At 44.2% G+C, this 18720-nt stretch overlaps 2 protein-coding genes across 2 annotated transcripts; both read right to left on the bottom strand.

Annotated features, from left to right (window-relative positions):
• Positions 1-503: 503 nt before the first annotated feature.
• On the bottom strand, positions 504-1451 carry LOC101973133 (vomeronasal type-1 receptor 4). The gene has a single exon (XM_005341794.2). It carries the CDS (start codon positions 1449-1451, stop codon positions 504-506), a length of 948 nt encoding a protein of 315 aa, XP_005341851.2.
• Positions 1452-11048: 9597 nt separating this feature from the next.
• On the bottom strand, positions 11049-17942 carry LOC101972842 (vomeronasal type-1 receptor 4). The gene is made up of 5 exons (XM_005341793.2): positions 17046-17942; positions 15523-15605; positions 12455-12509; positions 11836-12081; positions 11049-11198 (listed from the first exon to the last, which is right to left on the bottom strand). The coding sequence occupies exons 1-5, from the start codon at positions 17940-17942 to the stop codon at positions 11049-11051; spliced, it is 1431 nt and encodes a 476-aa protein (XP_005341850.2).
• Between the last annotated feature and the right edge of the window lie 778 nt (positions 17943-18720).

Genomic DNA, 18720 nt, shown 5'->3' with positions numbered 1-18720 from the left:
GATTGTATCACCTTGAAGACTAACTGTGATTTTAGTCAAATTTAGTTGAGTAAACATATCTGATCATTTTTTTTCCAAGAAAAAATTCGGAGATAAGAAGGTGCCCAGGCACAGCAGTAGCACATCTGAATCCAGAAATAGCTAAGACCAAAGAATTGAATTAGGTTAAAATATATATATATATATATATATATCTCCATGGCATTTTAACCAGTTAACCAACTAGAATGGCAAGACAAACATACAATAAATAAACATTGTATTAAAGCACATTGTCATTATCAAATGAGCATTATTTTACAATCTTGAATTTGTACAACGTACATAAAATGTTCTAATATTGTTTTATGCATAATAAACATCATCTGAATGTGGTCAGACATACTCAGGTAGATGCAGAGACACACATTATAACACACTATGCAAACGTATGTGCGTGTGTTGCACTCTTACACTGTGACTGCTTTATCACTAAGAGTCTGTGGAGATGAGATAGTACAAAACTAAATGATGTATATTTTTCTCACATGATTGGCATTCTTTCTATTCTGCACCCAGGCAGAGTGCATCCTGGATGCACTGGAGTCTCTGCTCATGAGCAGAAAGGGGCTGACAGCTGGGAAACACCCAGAGATGATTGCAGCCGTGCTCACCACAAACCAGTTGGGATTATAAACAACAGCTAAACTAACTTGGAACATGCAGGAAAGTGTGTAAAAGGAGACAAAGGTGCTCACCAGGAGGAGGATGGTTTTGGTGGCTCTGGACTCAGGGGAAGACCTGGGGGAGCTGGACTTATGAACATGCTGCATTCTCCGCTTGTGTCTGTGCAGGATGAGCACCATGGAGCTGCTGGCCCAGAGCATGAGCCCCACACACATGACATCAGGGAATGTTAGCAATGCTGCATGCAGTGAGTGTGTGGTTGAGTCCTGACGAACACCAGAACAGAATCCAAAATCTGTTAGGATTGTGATGTTTTTGTTGCTTCTTCTCCCAGTCATGTACATAAGAAAAATAACATTCACAAGGAGGCACAGGACCCAGCTCAGGTATATGGAGGAGCCAATGTACTTGGGAATATTTAGTTTAAGCTCTGAACAGCTGGAGTCCTCAGGACTAATCTTAATGGCCTGGAAGACACTCAGGAGGCAGGTGCTGCCAATGGACACGCCCCTGCCCACCCTGTGAAGATAGAAAAGCAGCTTGCATCCAGCATCACTGAGGAAAATTTTCACTCCAAAAGCTGCCACTGTCTGGGGAACTCCTCTACACAGGAGAGTTAACAAGTTGGCCACAATCAAGTGCTGAAGAATCAAGTCTGTGTGTCTTACCTTGAACCCAGTGAAGTAAAGGACCAGGTAATGGAGGAGAAGAGAGGAATTGCCCAGAACTCCAACCACAATCTGTGACAAGAAGATGATTCCTAGAGCCACATCACTAGCTGCCATCCTGCCAGTTTCCTACTGTCCCATCCAGAGGGTCCTGCAGGGGACAGGAGGCCTGTACTGCATGTGTCCTTTCAAACAGAACCCAGCATTGCCCACTCCCCAGAGTTCCCACTGTGAAAGCTTTCTTAATGTTTTATTTTCACTACCAGGTTGCAATGAGCCTGGAGTGACTAGCTGAGGCATGAAATGTGTATAAATCCCGGCTGTGAAGGCAGCACATGGTGATTCTGGAGTCTTCACAACATGAGGCAGGAGCTGAGATGACTTTGCTGATGACCAGGAGAACTTGGGCACACCAATTCATCACTGATCCAGGGCAGTAAGGAGCCTTGAAACTGGCTGAGGCTATGTGAACCACCAAGCTTCCCTAAAGCTAGTGAGCAGGGTTCTTCTACCAATCAGTTCATGTAAACTTCTGCTTTTCTGTATTGCTAGTGTCTTCTGAATGAGTGATACTTTAAAGTTCTTATTAGGAAAATGTTTCCACTTGCTTATAAAGATTTATTCTACATGTAATATCAGTTATAAATGAACATTTAGATAGTTTAATAACTGCAGATGCAGTGAAGGGACTTTAGTACTGCAGGCCCTTGTCCCCTGGTGTGTCACAAGCAATGAGGCAGGACAGGCTCCCCATCAGGACAGCTACCCCATGACTCACTTGGGGGTGTATTTGGAGCCCAAGTACAATGATGACTATCATAGGAATTGTGCCACATTCCCAAGCCAGGTCCGGATATTGGGACATAAGGCATCAATATGTGATAATAGAATTTAGAGTGGAAACAAAATATTCACTGGTTTTTAAAGAGATAAATGTAAATGACTTAATTAATATCCAGTTAAAAAACTATTTCAAGGAAGAGAGATGGGTGACGTCATCACACTAGGAGCCTCCAATGCTAACTGGCTTATGTGGCATGAGAACATGTTTATTTTAACATTGAAATGTCAAAATTTCTGAGGTCCTTTGACTGCATAATTTAACAGAGTTCATTATTTGGAGAAATTTAGGTTCACAGAAACTGGAGCAGGGAGGAAAGAGATTTCGTCTACCCCTAGCACTGCATTCTGCTCCACTATAGAATCTTGGCACAGATGCTGAGTTCCCTACAATCAGAAAATTATGGACAGGCATAGATGCACATCTGACAGGTGGTGTTGAAACCTGTAATAATCATGTCCACTTTTCCCCTACTTGTTGTTTCCACATCAGAGAGAAATGGCCTCATTCTCCTGAAATCTGAGGCTTTCAGGATTGGTACAATTACTGTCCCCATTGGCTGCACCATGCTCAGAGTCAGAGAAAACCTTCTGCTCAAGCATCACCATCAGCTCTCTCTCTGCATAGAACTAGAGGATTCCTGTGAGCTGCTCCTACTCCACACAACAGGCAGAGAGAGACTATAGGTCCAGCACTAGAAATCACAGACATTTAGGGTGGAATTCCCTATAACAGAAACGGAGCATGAGTGAATTTCAAACAACATCCTTGCACATTATGAAAAATCACATTTGTTCTTCCCTTGGATTAAACCATAGCAGTCATTGTCAATGAGGATCACATTAAGTTAAATTAGGATCCATCATGGTTTGGCATTGAGGCTGGACCCCATTCATCTTTACTACCTGGACCCCATTCTTCATCAGTTTTTCTACTCCCTTTGTGGCTCTGGCTTCCACAGGTTCCATCCACCCCCACCACCACCACTTTTCTGATGTGATCACTTACCCTGACTCCTGAGCTGGGTCTTCCCTCCCAGATGCTGCTCTCACACTGATTGTGCATTACTCCTCAGGCTCTTTCTCTTTACCAGGATGATGATCCTAGTGCACAGAGCTCTGTGACCAGGAGATGTGCTGCAGGGAGGTGGCCATGTCCTGAGATATGGGTCTGTGACTCTGTGACCTCACCTCCCCTGAGACCTGCAATTATCACTGTGCCTGTAGCAGCAATGGGCATGCAGGCTGGGGACCTGAGGACACTGCTGAACACTCTCTCCCCAGGTGACACGTAGCAAAACAACAATAGGTTTCTTCATAACATGTCTTAAGGGGACTCTGGAGTTTTTGGTCCCTGGAGGGAACAGGAAGTACTGAGGCCTGTCATGTGAAGGACTGGCAGTGAGCTATGCATGTCCCATGGCATTCCTTGCTTCCATGAGAAGTTTCTACCACAAGTCTAGTTGGTTCCTGTTCTTCATTTCAACAAGTGGCAGCATCATTGAAGGTATCATCAGAGAAATGGGGAGAGAAACCTATAGGAAGGATATTAACACAGGAACCAGGAAAAGGAAGAATGTGGTGCTAGTTGTTCACCTTGAAAGACACTGGATTCCTCTGCACAAATGAGAGCCAGTTAATTGGACTCACTTGCTCAATCCAATTGTAACTGATGTCCTCTAGTGTGGATACATGTATTCTCCCAATACTGACCCCCAATCCTGACAGGAGGAGAAACAGACCAACATCCACAGAAGGACTGGAGCAGGTTCTAAATGGGTTCCTCCCCAAAGACAGTGGAAGAACTAGATGGCCTCTCAGGCCACATCTAGCATTTATGCAAATATCCAATGGGCCTGAGGTTTGTCCACCAGGGATTTTGTCTTGGAAGCCTGGTGTCCACTGTGGCCATGTTAGGAGGTGGTGAGGTCTTTATCAGGTGAGGCCTGGTAGAGACAGGTCACTGGGTCGTTCCCAATGAAATGACCAACGTGGATCTCATGGGATCTGGCTAGTTCTCAAGAGGGTTGTTATGAAAGAGAAGACTGGCCCCAGCCTGTCTCTGGCTTTCAAACTCACCTTGTCATCTGACCCTCTCACAGAGAGTCCCATGCCATCTGCTATCCTGAGGACCACAGAGAAACTGATGGTGGTGTCATGCTCAAAACCGCTGAAAGTGGATTTGAGTTAGGGCTCAGAAGTAGAGCGCTTACCTAGCATGCATGAGGCACTGGGTTCTATCTTAGCACCACATTTAAAAATAATAATAATAAAATAAACATTGTGTCCACCTATAAATGAAAAAATATTTTTTAAAAAAAACCCTGAAAGTGAAATAAATAACCATCTGTGCTGTATACTGTATCCAACCTCTGGGGTTTTGTCATAGAAGGACAACTGCTAATACCCAAGTTTTTCAGCTTTACCCATGTGAGTTGAAGTGAAATTTCCCTCTGGGTTGAGAGGCACAATTTCCATATTCCCTCCTTGATGCTCTACTGAATTCAGTATCCTAAGGTCTTCTCTCCATTCAATATGGAATGATTCTTATTCTGGATTTCTGAAGCCTAATGTTTTGGGGCACAGGGATCAAAACATCTGTCCATTATGACATTTACATGGACACACAGCCCCTGAAGTTGTCACGTGTCCAGCAAGCCCAGTCTGGGGATGAGGCAGTGAGATATCACAGGAAACATTATCTGGGACATTGTCATTAGAGTGGGACAAGGTTAGAGTTGGCTTTATCATGCAGTCCTGAGGAGGAGGTTTTTAGGAAGAGAACTCTCCAGGATACTGGCCACCTGTGTGCAGGGTGGAGTGAGCATGGCGTGGTGAATGGAGCCCTTAGATGGCCCATCCCTCACGTCCCTGTGAAGGCTTTATACCTCACTCTCAAGGCTGTTCTCTGTGTAGGTTCAGGATCTGGGGATACCTCCTGCACAGCTTTTCCATGGATCTCCATAACCCTTGATGTGTTGGGAGTTGGTCTTTCCTTCCTGGAGTCTCATTTCCCTCTGTACTAAATAAACATGTTTCTATCCCGTGGTTGATGATGTCTTATAACCCAAAGCTCTCTATCAGGATAAATAAGCACGAACAGAAACAGCACATCCATCCTCCCAGGGGATGTCCACATGCATGGAAAGCCAGAGAGATTTGTCTCAGACCAAGGTCCACTGCCCATTCCTTTCTGTGTCCACTTTTGGTGAATCTTTCCAAGAGCAAACCTCTGATGGAAATGCTTTAATTGCTCAAGTGCTGTCGTAGGACTGATGCGTTTAATTTCTTCAGTCCACATTTGAAGAAGAGTGAAGTGAGGAGGCTTCTGCAAACCAGAGTGAGGCCAGCAGGCTTTATTTACCTCCTGCATTTCTAGGCAGGTCCAACAGGCAACCGCTTATGGTACTTACACGTCTCCCATAGAAGGATCTCTCTTATACATACATTTCTGTATTGGCTTTTACAGAATAATGAGAAAGAAGAAAACTGAAATTTATGCAAAAACAGAGAACATAACATATCTGAAAACAGAGAGATAGGTAGGGAGGAATCTTGGGAGAGTAGCAAGGGGCTCAGAGTGAGAAAACATACAGAAAATGGGGCAGCACATTCACCATACTATCCCCAGCTGGCCAGGCTGGTGATATGAACAGGATTCAAAGGAGCTGGCTGTATCCATAACTAAGAAAATGGTGAAGAAACCACGCAGCACAGGAATGTAAATTTCTAAGGCAGGACAGCTTGGGGACCCAAGGTTCAGCTCTAGCACTGGAAGGAGTAAGAGAACCAGCACCCAGATCCTCTTTATTATTATAGGGGACACAGTGAATGTTCGGTGGAATGTTCTCTCCAAATTGGGCAGGGGAATCAGGTTTCAAGGGGTTGCCCATCCCCACTAGGTGACTCCCAGGTAGGGCTTGAAGCAGGCTTCCTTGCCTAGGGAGGGTAAAGGCCACTTGCCCTACACAGCTTTCACATGTGTGCCAGACCAACATCCCCGCTGCTCAAGAGCAGGGGGAGCAAGCTCAGCCCAGGGGCCACAGGCAGCTCCCGACACCAAACACCACCAGAGACTAAAATGAGCCATGGAAAAGGGAAAGAGGAAGAGGGTGGAAACTGATCCAAAGGTGTTCACCAGAACAAGGGTCCTCTGGGTGGCTCTGCACTCAGGGGACGTGGGAGAAACTGTGCCATGAGTGTTGGATCCATGTGGTGTCAGGATGGAAATGTTAGTAATAAGGATCCCCCCTAAATCCTAGAAGGAAAGCAGGCTCACCAAAATCCTCAGAGCTCAGGGGTTTACAGCACACGATAATCACTGTCTTTTATGTGCCTCACATATGCAGAGTTAGGTTTTCTAAATCCTTTTTGATTGGGAAATAATCTCACATACACAGTTTCTACATAGCCTTAGGCAGATCATGTAGTCCCATCCTACTATCTCATAAGAATGAAGGCAAGATAAACATAGCACCCTTCATCCTCTCAAACTGCCCTTCATTCATGGTATTTTATGTAACCAACAGATAAATTTCACTACTATAATCTTAAGCATCTGAAATCTCATGTCACCATCACTGGGGTGATTGATCATCTCTCCTTCTCAGTGAGAAGTTCATGAATTTATAGTGGGATCCCTGAGGGGCTGCTGTAAGGTCTTGGGCCCTCACATCTCTTACTATCTGCTCAGATGGACAAGGGATATTTTCCCCTGAATCGCTTTTCCAGATGTGAGCACATGTCACACTGACTTTTCTTGCTGACTCTGTCTCTCAGGCTAAACTACAAAACAGAGGGAGCACATTTTGCATCAGCCACCCTCACTCCTGACACCAACTGCACGTTCAAGGATTCCCAAATTACACTCCAGTTCAGCAGTTCCCCAGTAGGGCTCAGGGACAGTTGAATGGTATTGTGCTCCCACTTATGACTTATTACAGGAGAAGGTCACAGGGTGAAATCAGCTGAGGGAAGGAGCAGGCGGGCAGCATCCAGAAAAGGACCCAAGATGAAGCCTCTCAGTGTCCTCCCTGGAGAGTCCCAGACTCGTTGTTCTCCTGGCACTGACACAAGACAATACTTGTCAAGTATGATGATTTTCAAGGAGGAACAGGTCACTCAGGCCTGGTCCCTGGGGATTCCAGGGCCTGGTCAGGTATTCTGCCTGGATGGCCTTCAGGTTCCATCCCTCCCAGCAGTTCAGGCTGGAGGGTCTGGAGAGGGAAGCCAGTGTTGTGTCTGTGTCCTTCAGGTGTTTGGAATCAAAATGAAGTGTGACAAAGCCACTGCCATGGAACAAAATGTCAGAACATTCCAGCCTCCACTTTTAAGAGATGGACCATACCAAGGTTCTGGAAATCACCTGGGATAGGGGTGACAAAGGAGGCCTAGAGGCAGACCTCTACAGGGTCTTTGGAGCTAAAACTATGATTACACAGGGATCCAAATTTCATTTCCTCTGATTGCCCTGGTAACTCTTTCCATTACCCATTTAATATCCTCAAAAAATCCCACATGAGACATAGGTTTTCTGTGAATCTGAATCCTCTGGGGAATATTTGAGAGACCTAGAAATTCTTTTTTTTTCTCTTGGCTTATAAGAAAGTCTAATTTTATATGAAAATTTGATTTGAGTACAGAAGAGATTCAGATATAGGAAAATTTTTAGATATTGGGATAAATTCCTGGAAAAGCTGTAGCATTTCAAAGCTGTCAAAGTGATGTGGCAAAAAGAACATCAAGGAGTGAATCTCGATCTAGAAAGTAGCTGGGATCAAGGTGGAATAAATAGATTTCCCCCAAAGCATACCTTATACATAATTAGAGAATGGAGAAGAATGAAGGGAGGCCCAGGGAAGAGCAGGTAGGTGGGGCTGCCTGCAGGCTCTAGAGGGTGGTGGGTAGGGGTCAGGGGTACACATGCTGTTCATGGAGGAGCTGAGGTACCTGAAGGTTAAGCACCATGGGACAGAGGGTGTTGTGCAGCCAACACAGGGAATGGCTAAGTGTTGGATCTTGGAGTAGATATAGGGCACGGGAATGCCAGACACAGGATATGGAATTTGTGGGGGCAGGTGGAGGTGAGCCAGGTGATTCATTTGAGGTGTACAACAGGAAACTTGATGTGAAGTACACTGCACAGAGATCACCACAGTCGTGTTAGTTAATATACCACCACCTCCATGGCTACCTAGTGTGTGGTGAGGACACTCAGGATCTCAGCAAATTGCAAGAACACAACACAGTTCTACTAGTGCAGGATCCATGCTGTGTAACGGATCCCCAGAGCTCATTTATGTCATAATGGAACTTTGGCCAACCCCCATATCCCTTACTACCCACCTCTTTTCAACCCTCAATCCACTCTGTTTCTGTGGAGTTCTCTACAAGAGTGAGGTCATAGGGCACTTGTATTTAAATAAGGTCACCTCCTGCACCACCCCCAGGTTCATTTATGTCCTGTCAGTGCAGTATTTCCCTATTTAGGAGGCTCAATGATGTTCGCAACATTTTCTGTACCCCCACATCCCCTGGTGGACATGTAGGTGACTTCTATGTTTGGGCTATTATGAATAGTGCTGCAAGGAACAGGTACTGGCAGTTGTCCCTTTGAGATAGGAATTATTTCCCTTCAGTCACACTCCCAGACATGAGATTGCTGCACCACATACATGTTTCATCCTCAATTTTCAGAGAGATCTTTGTGTTCCATGGTGGCTCTACCAGTTCACGTAGTCTCCTACAGGGGACGAGGTGCTCTGTTCTCCATGTGTTTCCCAGTTCTTGTTTTCTCGCCTTTTGGAATCATTCATTCTAACATGTGTGAGGTAACATCTCTGCATGGCTTTGTATATTTCCCTGGTGATTGGAGATTCTGAGCATCTTATTATGGATGTCCTTTTTGCATATCTTCTTTAGAATAGATATCTACCAAGATGTGCTGTCCAATATCTGAAACAAGTAAGTTCTCCTGTGTGTGTCATGGTAGACAATGTGACACCTTAAGGTGCATGGCAAAGTGGTTACTGGGTTGAATGAATTATCTCTCTCAAAGATTTCCATATGCCCCACTTTGACAAAAACAGTTCTAATCTACTTATTGGCAAAATAATAACTAAAATATACTACCATCATGCCAGGTGCAGGGGTGTCCAGCTATAATCCCAGCAACATGGGACGCTGAGGCAGGTGGATTGCAAGTTGAAGACCAGCCTCAGCAACTTAGCATGGCCCTAAACAACTTAGTAAGAACCTGTCACAACAGTTTTTAAAAAGGACTGTGGATGTGGCTCAGTGGTTGAGTCCTACAGTTTAATCACCAGTAACCCCACTCCTCAGAAAAAGAGAAAAAAACTAAACTATACTATCTTCAATGATAACCTCTTGGACCTTAGATCTTCTGAACTAGTTATCTTATATATGTGCCCTTTGGCATGTTTTACATACAGGTCAGGACAGGTGAACTTTCATACAAATCACGGGTTCTGGGAGCCCAATTTTATCTCTAGAATTTGCTTGTTGTAAGTCCAGTCTTCCCCAATGGGTAAGGCCACCCGTCAGCACCAAAACTGCAAAAAACAAGAATTTAGAGCAACCAAAATGAATCCTCTGATTCACAGCTGGCAAAGAGCCTCACACAGAACCTGAATTGAAGGCTACACTGTTAGAAGAGAGCTTATCAGAGAAACCTTCAGGTGGCGAAGCATAGAGCAGAGGGTGGATTCTTTGTCTAACAAATTCAAGGAATGAGATCCACACCCACGGAGGTGGGAGCAAAGCAACAGGGTTTAATAGAGAAACAGAAAGCAAGCAGAGCTCCCAAAGTGGAAGGGTCCTGGGAGGGGTACAGGAGACTGGCTGCTGTCCTGGGGTTGATACAGTCTCACTTAAGGCAGCTGGCTTCCAACCCCATCCTGGGTAAGGCACACAGTGTCCACAGCTCCTCATGGTCCAATCTGGTTACTGGGCCTTTTTTGTGGGGGTGGGTACCAGGCAGTAGATGTCTCACTATCAGGTAGTTCTTTGTGATTTTCCTCTGTTTCCACAGGAGTTGGCCTGGCCTTGCTGGGGCCTGGCTTGTGTCTGTACTTTCTCAGCTCCACTGCATGCAGTCCTGACCTCCAAAGAGCTCAATGAAAATGTCAGTCTTCACCCACATCACACATACGCCAATTGTGAGTGGACTTCCACAGTAAATAATTAAGAAAACATAAACAGTTTTAGAAAAGTCTAATTCAGTGTTCTAAAAATAAGAAAATATTGCATACAAAACACTAACAATGCACAAAATAACAAATTAGATTGTATGAAAACTATGGAGTATTAAAAAAGACACACTTACATACAAGGAGAGACACCCAGATAAAAAGAGTCAGACAAAGACACATAGTAAGAGATAAAGGGAAACAGAGATGCAAAAATGATAGGAAACTAGATGAATGCAAATAATAATACCTGGATCCCGAGATCAGATCTTCCTTTTACTACAGAAGTTGGTTGGTTGATATCTCTCTCTCTCTCTCTCTCTCTCTCTCTCTCTCTCTCTCTCTCTCTCTCTCTCTCTCTCTCTCTCCCGTTGTATTCTCTCTGTATAACAGATGGGGTGGACCTGAGGTGTCAACTTAAGGACTTTCAGTCCCACCTGGGACAGTGCCTTGCTCTGTGCTTGAACAATGAAGGTCTAAATTCTATGTTATATGCAAGTGCTCTAGAATAAGATACAAGTGGAGAATGGGAAAACAGGATCAGATAATGAAAAAGAAAAAGAGACAGTGGCCTTTTGAATTGCAGGTGAGAAAAGAAAGCATATTGTAATGCCTGGGGTGGGTGTGACCTGGCTGCCTGCCTATCAGCAGCTGGGAGAATAACTTGTCAACCAGCAATGACAGCACAGGTCCCTAGTGGACACACAGGGTTCCCATAGCCCAGCCTGTCCTCTACAAGGTGAGGGCAGGCTGCGGAGGAGCCCATACGCAAGGCTGATGACTCGGGGGAGCTGGGCAGTGGGATGTGTGGATGCTGCTGTCCAAGATCCAAAAAAAAACTGAAATTAATTTCCGTGTCCACTCAAGCTGTGTCCTGGAGTGTCAAGCCCTCAGTGTCCTCCAGACAGTTACTGGAGAATCATCCCTTCCCACATCTGTGACTGTGCTGTTGTTGTCTGTGGGGAGACAGAGAGCTGGGGCTCCTACCCACAGTCTTCTCAGGATCCTCTCCCACTGAGGACTTTACACTCCAGGTCTAACCTTGAATGTGTGGTGCCCAGACATTGATAGGACTGAGGGAGTCAGGAGAGGGGGAAGGAGGAGCCTGGACAGGAGTCAGCTCAGAAAGGAAGGGGTGTCATCCTGCGTGAAGCAGTGACAGGTGAAGACAGAGCATCAAAACAACATTCTCAGAACATGTTGAAATGTTTTGTTTACTTTGTAAAACACTAAATCACTACGAATGTATGTAACAAGTAGAATCAGAATGGATTCCTGGTGTAAAATTTAGAGGTATAAGTTGAAGTCTGATTAAAAGAGAGAGAACCCCTTAGAGTCAGGTGTCATGGCAGAAAAAAAAATAAAGAAAACCAGGCCACTCAACATTCTCTTGTTATGCATAGGAACGCCTGGCACCCCTCTGGGTTCCGGCCCCTGGGTGGCCCTCCTCCCACCAACAGGTCCAGGGAGTGGCTTCTCCCACATTTTGCAGGCCACATGCTGTCCCCAGCTCCAGGGCTGTTGCAGTAATTGAGAAGGTCCTTCACAGTAGCATCCAGACACTTGATTCCACGTGACAAGGAAGGTGAAGAGTGCCTATACACACACAGGAAGAGGAGAACCAGCAGGATGTCCATCTTTTCAGAAAACAGGCTGAAGAAGGTGCCACCTGTATAGCGCTGTTCTATCCCCTGCAGCATCTGGGAAAGGGGTAGGTGGCCTACAAGCAGCATCCAGAGCTTGGCAGAGAACGTGAGCTGGCAGATGTCTCTGGATCTGAAGACCACGGTGCTCACCCAGCCTCAGAGCCACATGGGCACTGTACCACTCACAGCTGGCATGGAACCAGAGTTCCTTGGAGAGGGTGTCCAAGCCATCAGGAAGTGGAGAGGCTGGAGTGAAGGTGGAGGGCTGCTCTTCAGGGAGTGCAGAGGCACAGGATGCAGAAGAAGCCATTCCTGAATTCTTGATGCTCATTTGATACCAGGATTAACACAAAGTGCAGAGGAAGAGTAATCTAGAACGTTGCCAACAGCCTTGAACCGAGGACCTCTCGATTCTGGCAGATGTTACCTGAGAGCCAGGGCTGCAGGGGAAGCAGATGGGCACGTAGCTGTGCTGGGCGGACCTGGTGATACAGGTTCACAGAAGAGGGGGACCTTTTATGGCCTGGTGCCATCTGCAGCACAGGCTCCCGCCTCCTTGACACAGAGCTGGGTGTCCAGGGAGGACCATGCTGCACCTCACACATGTCCCCTCAGTGTCTAGCTTTATTCTACTGGTAAATTAGCTCACCTATTTACACAAACACTTGCAAGTTCATATGTGTGTATGCTTTCCTGGGCTCAGAAGTGGAAAAAGTTCTTCAGGTCAGTGAAAACAAAACTTAAAATTGCTTTATATGTACAAATTTTTGAGACCATAACTTCCAGCCTTATTCACAGAAAACATTGGTTGGTTTAAGAAATTTCTAGGACTGGGACTATAGCTCAGTTGGTAGAGTGCTTGCTTTGCATGCACAAAGCCCTGGGTTCAAGCCTCAGCACCACAAAAGAAAAAAGAAATTTCTAAAGTGAAGATCAAAATATCAAATATGTTGGAGTCATCGAGTTGCATACAAAAATAGAAAGGTAGTTTTGAGAAATTACACAGAAGACTGCTATTTTAAATATTAAAAATCTTCAGAAACACTTTTGATAATAATTCGTTTCCTTGGTTCGTTACAACTTAAAAGACTTGCAATGGCTGCATTCCATATTTGCCTCCCTGGGTGAAAAAGACAAAGGCATTCATCTCTGCTTTGGGAGTATAAAAATGAGAAAGAAATCTAATTGGATCTTGAGCAATCCAGTATCTATTACTTCAGGAGAAATGTGCTGATGGTCTGGCGCCCACAGCCAGACGAGTCTCTCAATGAAAAGGAGCCCTGAGGTAGCGGCTCCAGTAGAAACAGTCTCACTACCTAACCACTCAGCCCTCTGCCGCTGGCCCCTTACCACCTGGTATTTGGTGGTTGCCTTTCTAACTGTCTTAGCAATGTTGAGCAAATGATATTCCAGCTTGTATGATTGTGTCGAAGGATACCCCAACAGTATGTGTAACTGTAACCCACTAAAGAAAAGTGTTACAAAGCTGTAGAAGTCAAACAACAAGAAATGGGCATAAAAATAAAAGAGTATCCGTTAATTGCTCTTTACTGTTTTTTGACAATTCTGCTAAAATTACTCCACAACACCAAGAATGGTCATGATGAAAATGGAGTTTTTGAGATGAATCTTGATTCACCTCAATGGGGTTTGTGCAGCTGCAGGCCTCACCAATTCCTTATGTTTTTTTTTTCTTACAAATTTGAAAAACAAAACCCATAGACCATAATGAAGAGGAAAAGTGAGCAGAATGAGATTTAAGTGAGAAGAGACAGAATGCCTACACTGTGGGAGGGGATCTGATGGTATTACAGGGTGGGGGTCTTCCAGGAAACTGAGGCCACTGTGGGAGGGGATCCGATGGTATTACAGAGTAGGGGTCATCTGGGAAACTGAGGCAGCATGAAGACCTCCTCTGTTGAGGGCCACACCAAGTCAAGATGGCACCTGGCAGTTTGCTAGGAGGAATGGTTTGTGAGGCAATGCCACCGAGCCATTAAGATGGTGAGGATTCCTTATTGGCTGATTGCTATATCTAGATGATTCTAATTGAGTCAAGCTGTGTGTAATCAGTTAGGTATATATACCTCTGCTGTTCCGCAATAAAGCGGCTCTTGCTACCTTGAGTACCCACTCAGTTCCTGCTGAGCTCCCCCGCAATAAAGCAGTTCCCGCTTCAACCTTCAAGTTGCTTGTCACCTCCCAGTTATTTTGCCCAGCCGGACTGTGGCACTCCTCAAGCCCCAGTTCTTCTACTTAAGTCAGAACCATTTCTGACATGTCAGTCCAGGAGAGAGTGGGTCCTCTCAGAGAGGAAGAAGAGAGCCTGCTTCTCCTGCTCCCCACTTTCATTGGGGATTCCAGAGAAGTTTCCAGAGAGTTATACCAGCTCCATCCTTGACATTTGACTGACAGCAGGATGACATCAGACTTTTAAGTCCCCTTTGCCATGACAACTCTAGGTCACCTTGGCCCAAGTTAACCAGTTCTAATTGGATCTCTAACTATGCATTCTTACAGATTTTATGGTTAGGAGGAATAAGCCTTATCTCCTGAATTTCAGGATCTGAGGTGTGAAAAGAGTCACCAAAGGCTCCCCCTTCATTGTAGTTTGGGTTCCTTTTATGCACATTACTTCAAGTCTAAATTTCTCCTACAGATAATAGGTAGTGTGCTGAGGAATGTAATGTATCCTTTTCACCTAAGCCAGGAAGGGCTGCTGGTGAATTTCTTCTTGGAAAATAAACCATAAGGGGGTCAGCAGAGTGAGCCCATTTATGGAATTATTCCCTTAACTTTGTGTTCCCATCACTCACATCTGTCGGCCCCTATCAACAATGTGTGACATTTTCTTCACAAATAAATGTGAGAAATATAATTTTATAACAGCATTACACATTCTAGTTGAATTAAAATAGGATTTCATGTTAATTGCATGGTATGATTAATAAAAGAATCTTCTTCCTTAAAAATAAAAACAGAAGCACCTAATGGGTTGAAACTCATATAAACACTCAGTAACATCATTGGCAGTATATCCTAAAGCTGAGTGTGTGTCAACTCTGACCTACAAGGGCACCACTCCATGTACACCCCACAGAAACTCCTGCAAGTGTCATCAAATCATGTTGCAGATCCCACGTGTCAATGCAGATCATGATGCTGTAAACTGAAAGGCACTCATGTGTCGTATTGATTTGTTTCTCCTGCATAACCAAATGCCTATGCAACACCTGGTAAAGAAAATCAATGCATTGATCTACAGCTCTGGAGATTAAAGAATATGGTGTCAGCATCTGCTCAGCTCGGATGAGTCCCTCACAGCAGATGGAATCACAGTGGTGGGAGCACATGCAGAAGAGACCACAGGGCAGGACAGGGAGCAAGACCATGGAGACACCGGCACTTGCTGTAGGACCATCCATTAGTGTGTAAAATGATCTCCATACCCCAGGAGATCAGCATTTCTCCCTCCAAGGGTGACTGCTCCATTACCCAAGCCCCTTCTTCTTGCCTTCACTTTTCAAAGGCTCCACACCCAACACATCACACTGGGGCAAATCTTCCAACACATGGAACTTGGGGAAAAAAACAAAAAAATCATAACCAAAGCAAAGCACATGTGCATCAGGAGAGGAACACTGGGGTTAAGTGATATTCCTGCACTTAATTCTAACACCAACAGGGAAAAATATGTTCTTTAAACTCTTGGAATTTTCAAAGTCAATATACAAGAGTCCATATTGCACTTGTTTGTCTATATAAACTATGAAAGAGGTGAATGTGATCTACCTGTCAGATGTCACCTGTGAGTCACTCTTGGTGATACTTATGGAAGAGGAAAGACAAGGCATATTAGAGAATGAGGATGCTGTTTTCCACACAGGAGCTCCACACTGGGGAGTATGTTTAGTTTCTGTAAGGTAACTGAGGCATACCCATCTTGTACAGAAATTTTACCCATCTTTTACATGTATTTTAAAGATACATGTCAGTGACTTAAAAATCAGCTATAACCAAAATATATTAGTTTTCAATGTCATACATTCTCAAGTGGACAATAAATATATTACATAAATTTACATTCTTATCAATGTAAATTGATAAGATGAAATGCAGCATTATAAAAATTACACAGAAGAAATAGAAAAATTAAAACATCTTAAAATAGACCACTACTAGACCATTGATACCCATTGTGCAAGGGAAAATACTCTTTGAAAATGCTTGCATCGACATTATCATCAAGAGACATAGTTCAAACATAAACATAAGAATAGATAAATGAAAAACACATTCCACATGTTTAAACAAGTTAATCAGTCAAAAGAGTTGGAAAACATGAGTCAATTTTATGGTGAAGGATTTTGCCAACTTGTAGTTTTATATTTAAATCTAAAATTTATATTTGTTATATCTATTGATCCAGAAATATTGCTTGATGTCTGATAAACTTAATCCTAGTGATATGCATGAACATAAGCGTGCACACACAAACACATACACATAGAGTTATAATACACAAATAAATATTTATAAGTCACCATTCTTATGGTATATGACTTTGGATTACTGTTCTTACAATTTTGTGGGTAAGAACAAATAAACAACCTTTAGCAAATGAAACAAGATCATGTGATGAGAGAGAGGAGAAGCCAAGGCATTACGGATTTCAGAGATTACACTCCTGAGTTAATTAACACCTGACTTAAATGCAACTATCTCAAGGAAGCAAGATTGGTGAATGATATCTCAAGAAACCTGGTGCAGTCTGGCACATGTGGAGCATGATGTTGTGCTTTTAAAAATTCAAATGCCAGATTATCACCTGTCATTCAAATGCACATATTTCAGAATTTTCACTTAGAGCCAATTTAGAATCACAGAAAAACTGAGCAGAAGGTGATGTGATTTCCTAACTTCCTCCTTCACTATCAAACTCCTAGACCTAATGTTATTGTGCAAAAGCTTACAATTTACATATTCCTCGTGATATCAGAGGTTTTCCTATTCCTTACCCATGCAAGGCAGAGCCTGGGTGCACTGGAGTTCCTATGCATGAGCAAGAAGGGGCTGACAGCTGGGAAACACCCAGCAAATATTGTGGCTGTGTTCACCAGGAACAAGTTGGGATTGGACATAATACCCACATAAATCTGAAAGATGCATGAAAGTGTGTAAAATGAGACAAAGGTGCCCACCAGGAGGAGGATGGTTTTGGTGGCTCTGGACTCAGGGGAGGACCTGGAGGAACTGGTCTTTTGAAGGTACTGCATTCTCTGCTTGTGCCTGTACAGGATGAGCACCATGGAGCTGCTGGCCCAGAGCATGAGCCCCATGCACAGGGCATCAGGGAATGATACCAATGCTGCAAATAGTGATTGTATAGTTACGTTGTACTGAATGGTAGAACAGTATCCCAAATCTTTCAGGCTTGTGCTGTTTTTGTTGTTTCTGTTCCCAGTCGTGTACATAAGAACAACAATATTTAGAAGCAGGTACAGGAGCCAGCTCAGGTACACAGAAGAGTCAACATACTTGCAAATGGACATTTTAAGTTCTGCCCACCTGGAGTTCCTAGAACTAATCTTCATGGCCTGAAAGATGCTCAGGAGGCAGGTGCTGCCAATGGACACACCCCTGCCCACCCTGTGAAGATAAAAAAGCAGCTTGCATCCAACATCACTGAGGAAATATTTCAAACTAAAAGCTGCCACTGTCTGGGGAACTCCTCTACTCAGAAGGGTTAACAAGTTGGCCACAATCAAGTGCTGAAGAATCAAGTCTGTGTGTCTTACCCTGCACCCAGTGAAGTAAAGGCCCAGGTAATGGAGGAGAAGACAGGAATTGCCCAGAGCTCCAACCACAGTCTGTGCCAGGAAGAAGATGCCTATAGCCATATCACTGGCTGCCATCCTGCCAGTTCCCTGCTGTGCCATCCTGAGAGTCCTGCAGGGGAAGAGGAGGCCTGGGCTGCATGTGTCCTGTCAACCAAAACCCAGCATTGCCCACACTGCAGAGTTCCCACTGTGAACATATGCTTCATGTTTTTGTTTTTCTAGATTGGTCTAATAAGTTTTGTGTAAGTAGTTAAAAGCATGAGGCGTGGGTCAATCCCTGCTGTGCAGGTAGAACATGGTGACTTCTTCAGTCCTCACAATCATGAGGCAAGTGCTGAGATGACATTGAATAATTACAAGAATTCAGGCATGCAGAGGTTAGGTATTTGCCTAAATTCACACTGGCTCAGGGCAGAGAGCTCTTGGAACTTGTTCAGTGGTAACAGAGACAGTACAGTGGAACATCAGACCTCCCTGAAGCCATCAAGGGGGTTTGCAAACAACACAGTTCTAGATTTACTTTTTTTTTAACATTACAATTACCATCTAAGCTAGTGGCATGTATACATTTTTTGTTGTAACAAGTTCCCATTCTCTTGAAAAGATTCATTTTATCAGCCAGTCTATCTTATGAGGGAACATTTACACGTTCTCTTGAAGGCAGGTGAAGTGAGGGAACAAGATCACCGCAGGCACCTGACTGGTTATGTGCATGAGGCCACACTGGCTCCACTTCAGGACCACTCTGGGGGTTAGGAACCAAGTACAATGGCATCTACCACAGGACTGGCCCAAGAACCACAATCCACACCAAGAGCTTTAGCACATGTAACCAGATCACGTGATGAGAGAG

The sequence above is a fragment of the Ictidomys tridecemlineatus genome, chromosome 15 (assembly GCF_052094955.1).
Source record: "Ictidomys tridecemlineatus isolate mIctTri1 chromosome 15, mIctTri1.hap1, whole genome shotgun sequence".
In the NCBI taxonomy this organism is placed as follows: domain Eukaryota; kingdom Metazoa; phylum Chordata; class Mammalia; order Rodentia; family Sciuridae; genus Ictidomys; species Ictidomys tridecemlineatus.
Note: the sequence above shows the minus strand (reverse complement) of the source record. Positions and strands in the feature narration are given on the sequence as shown.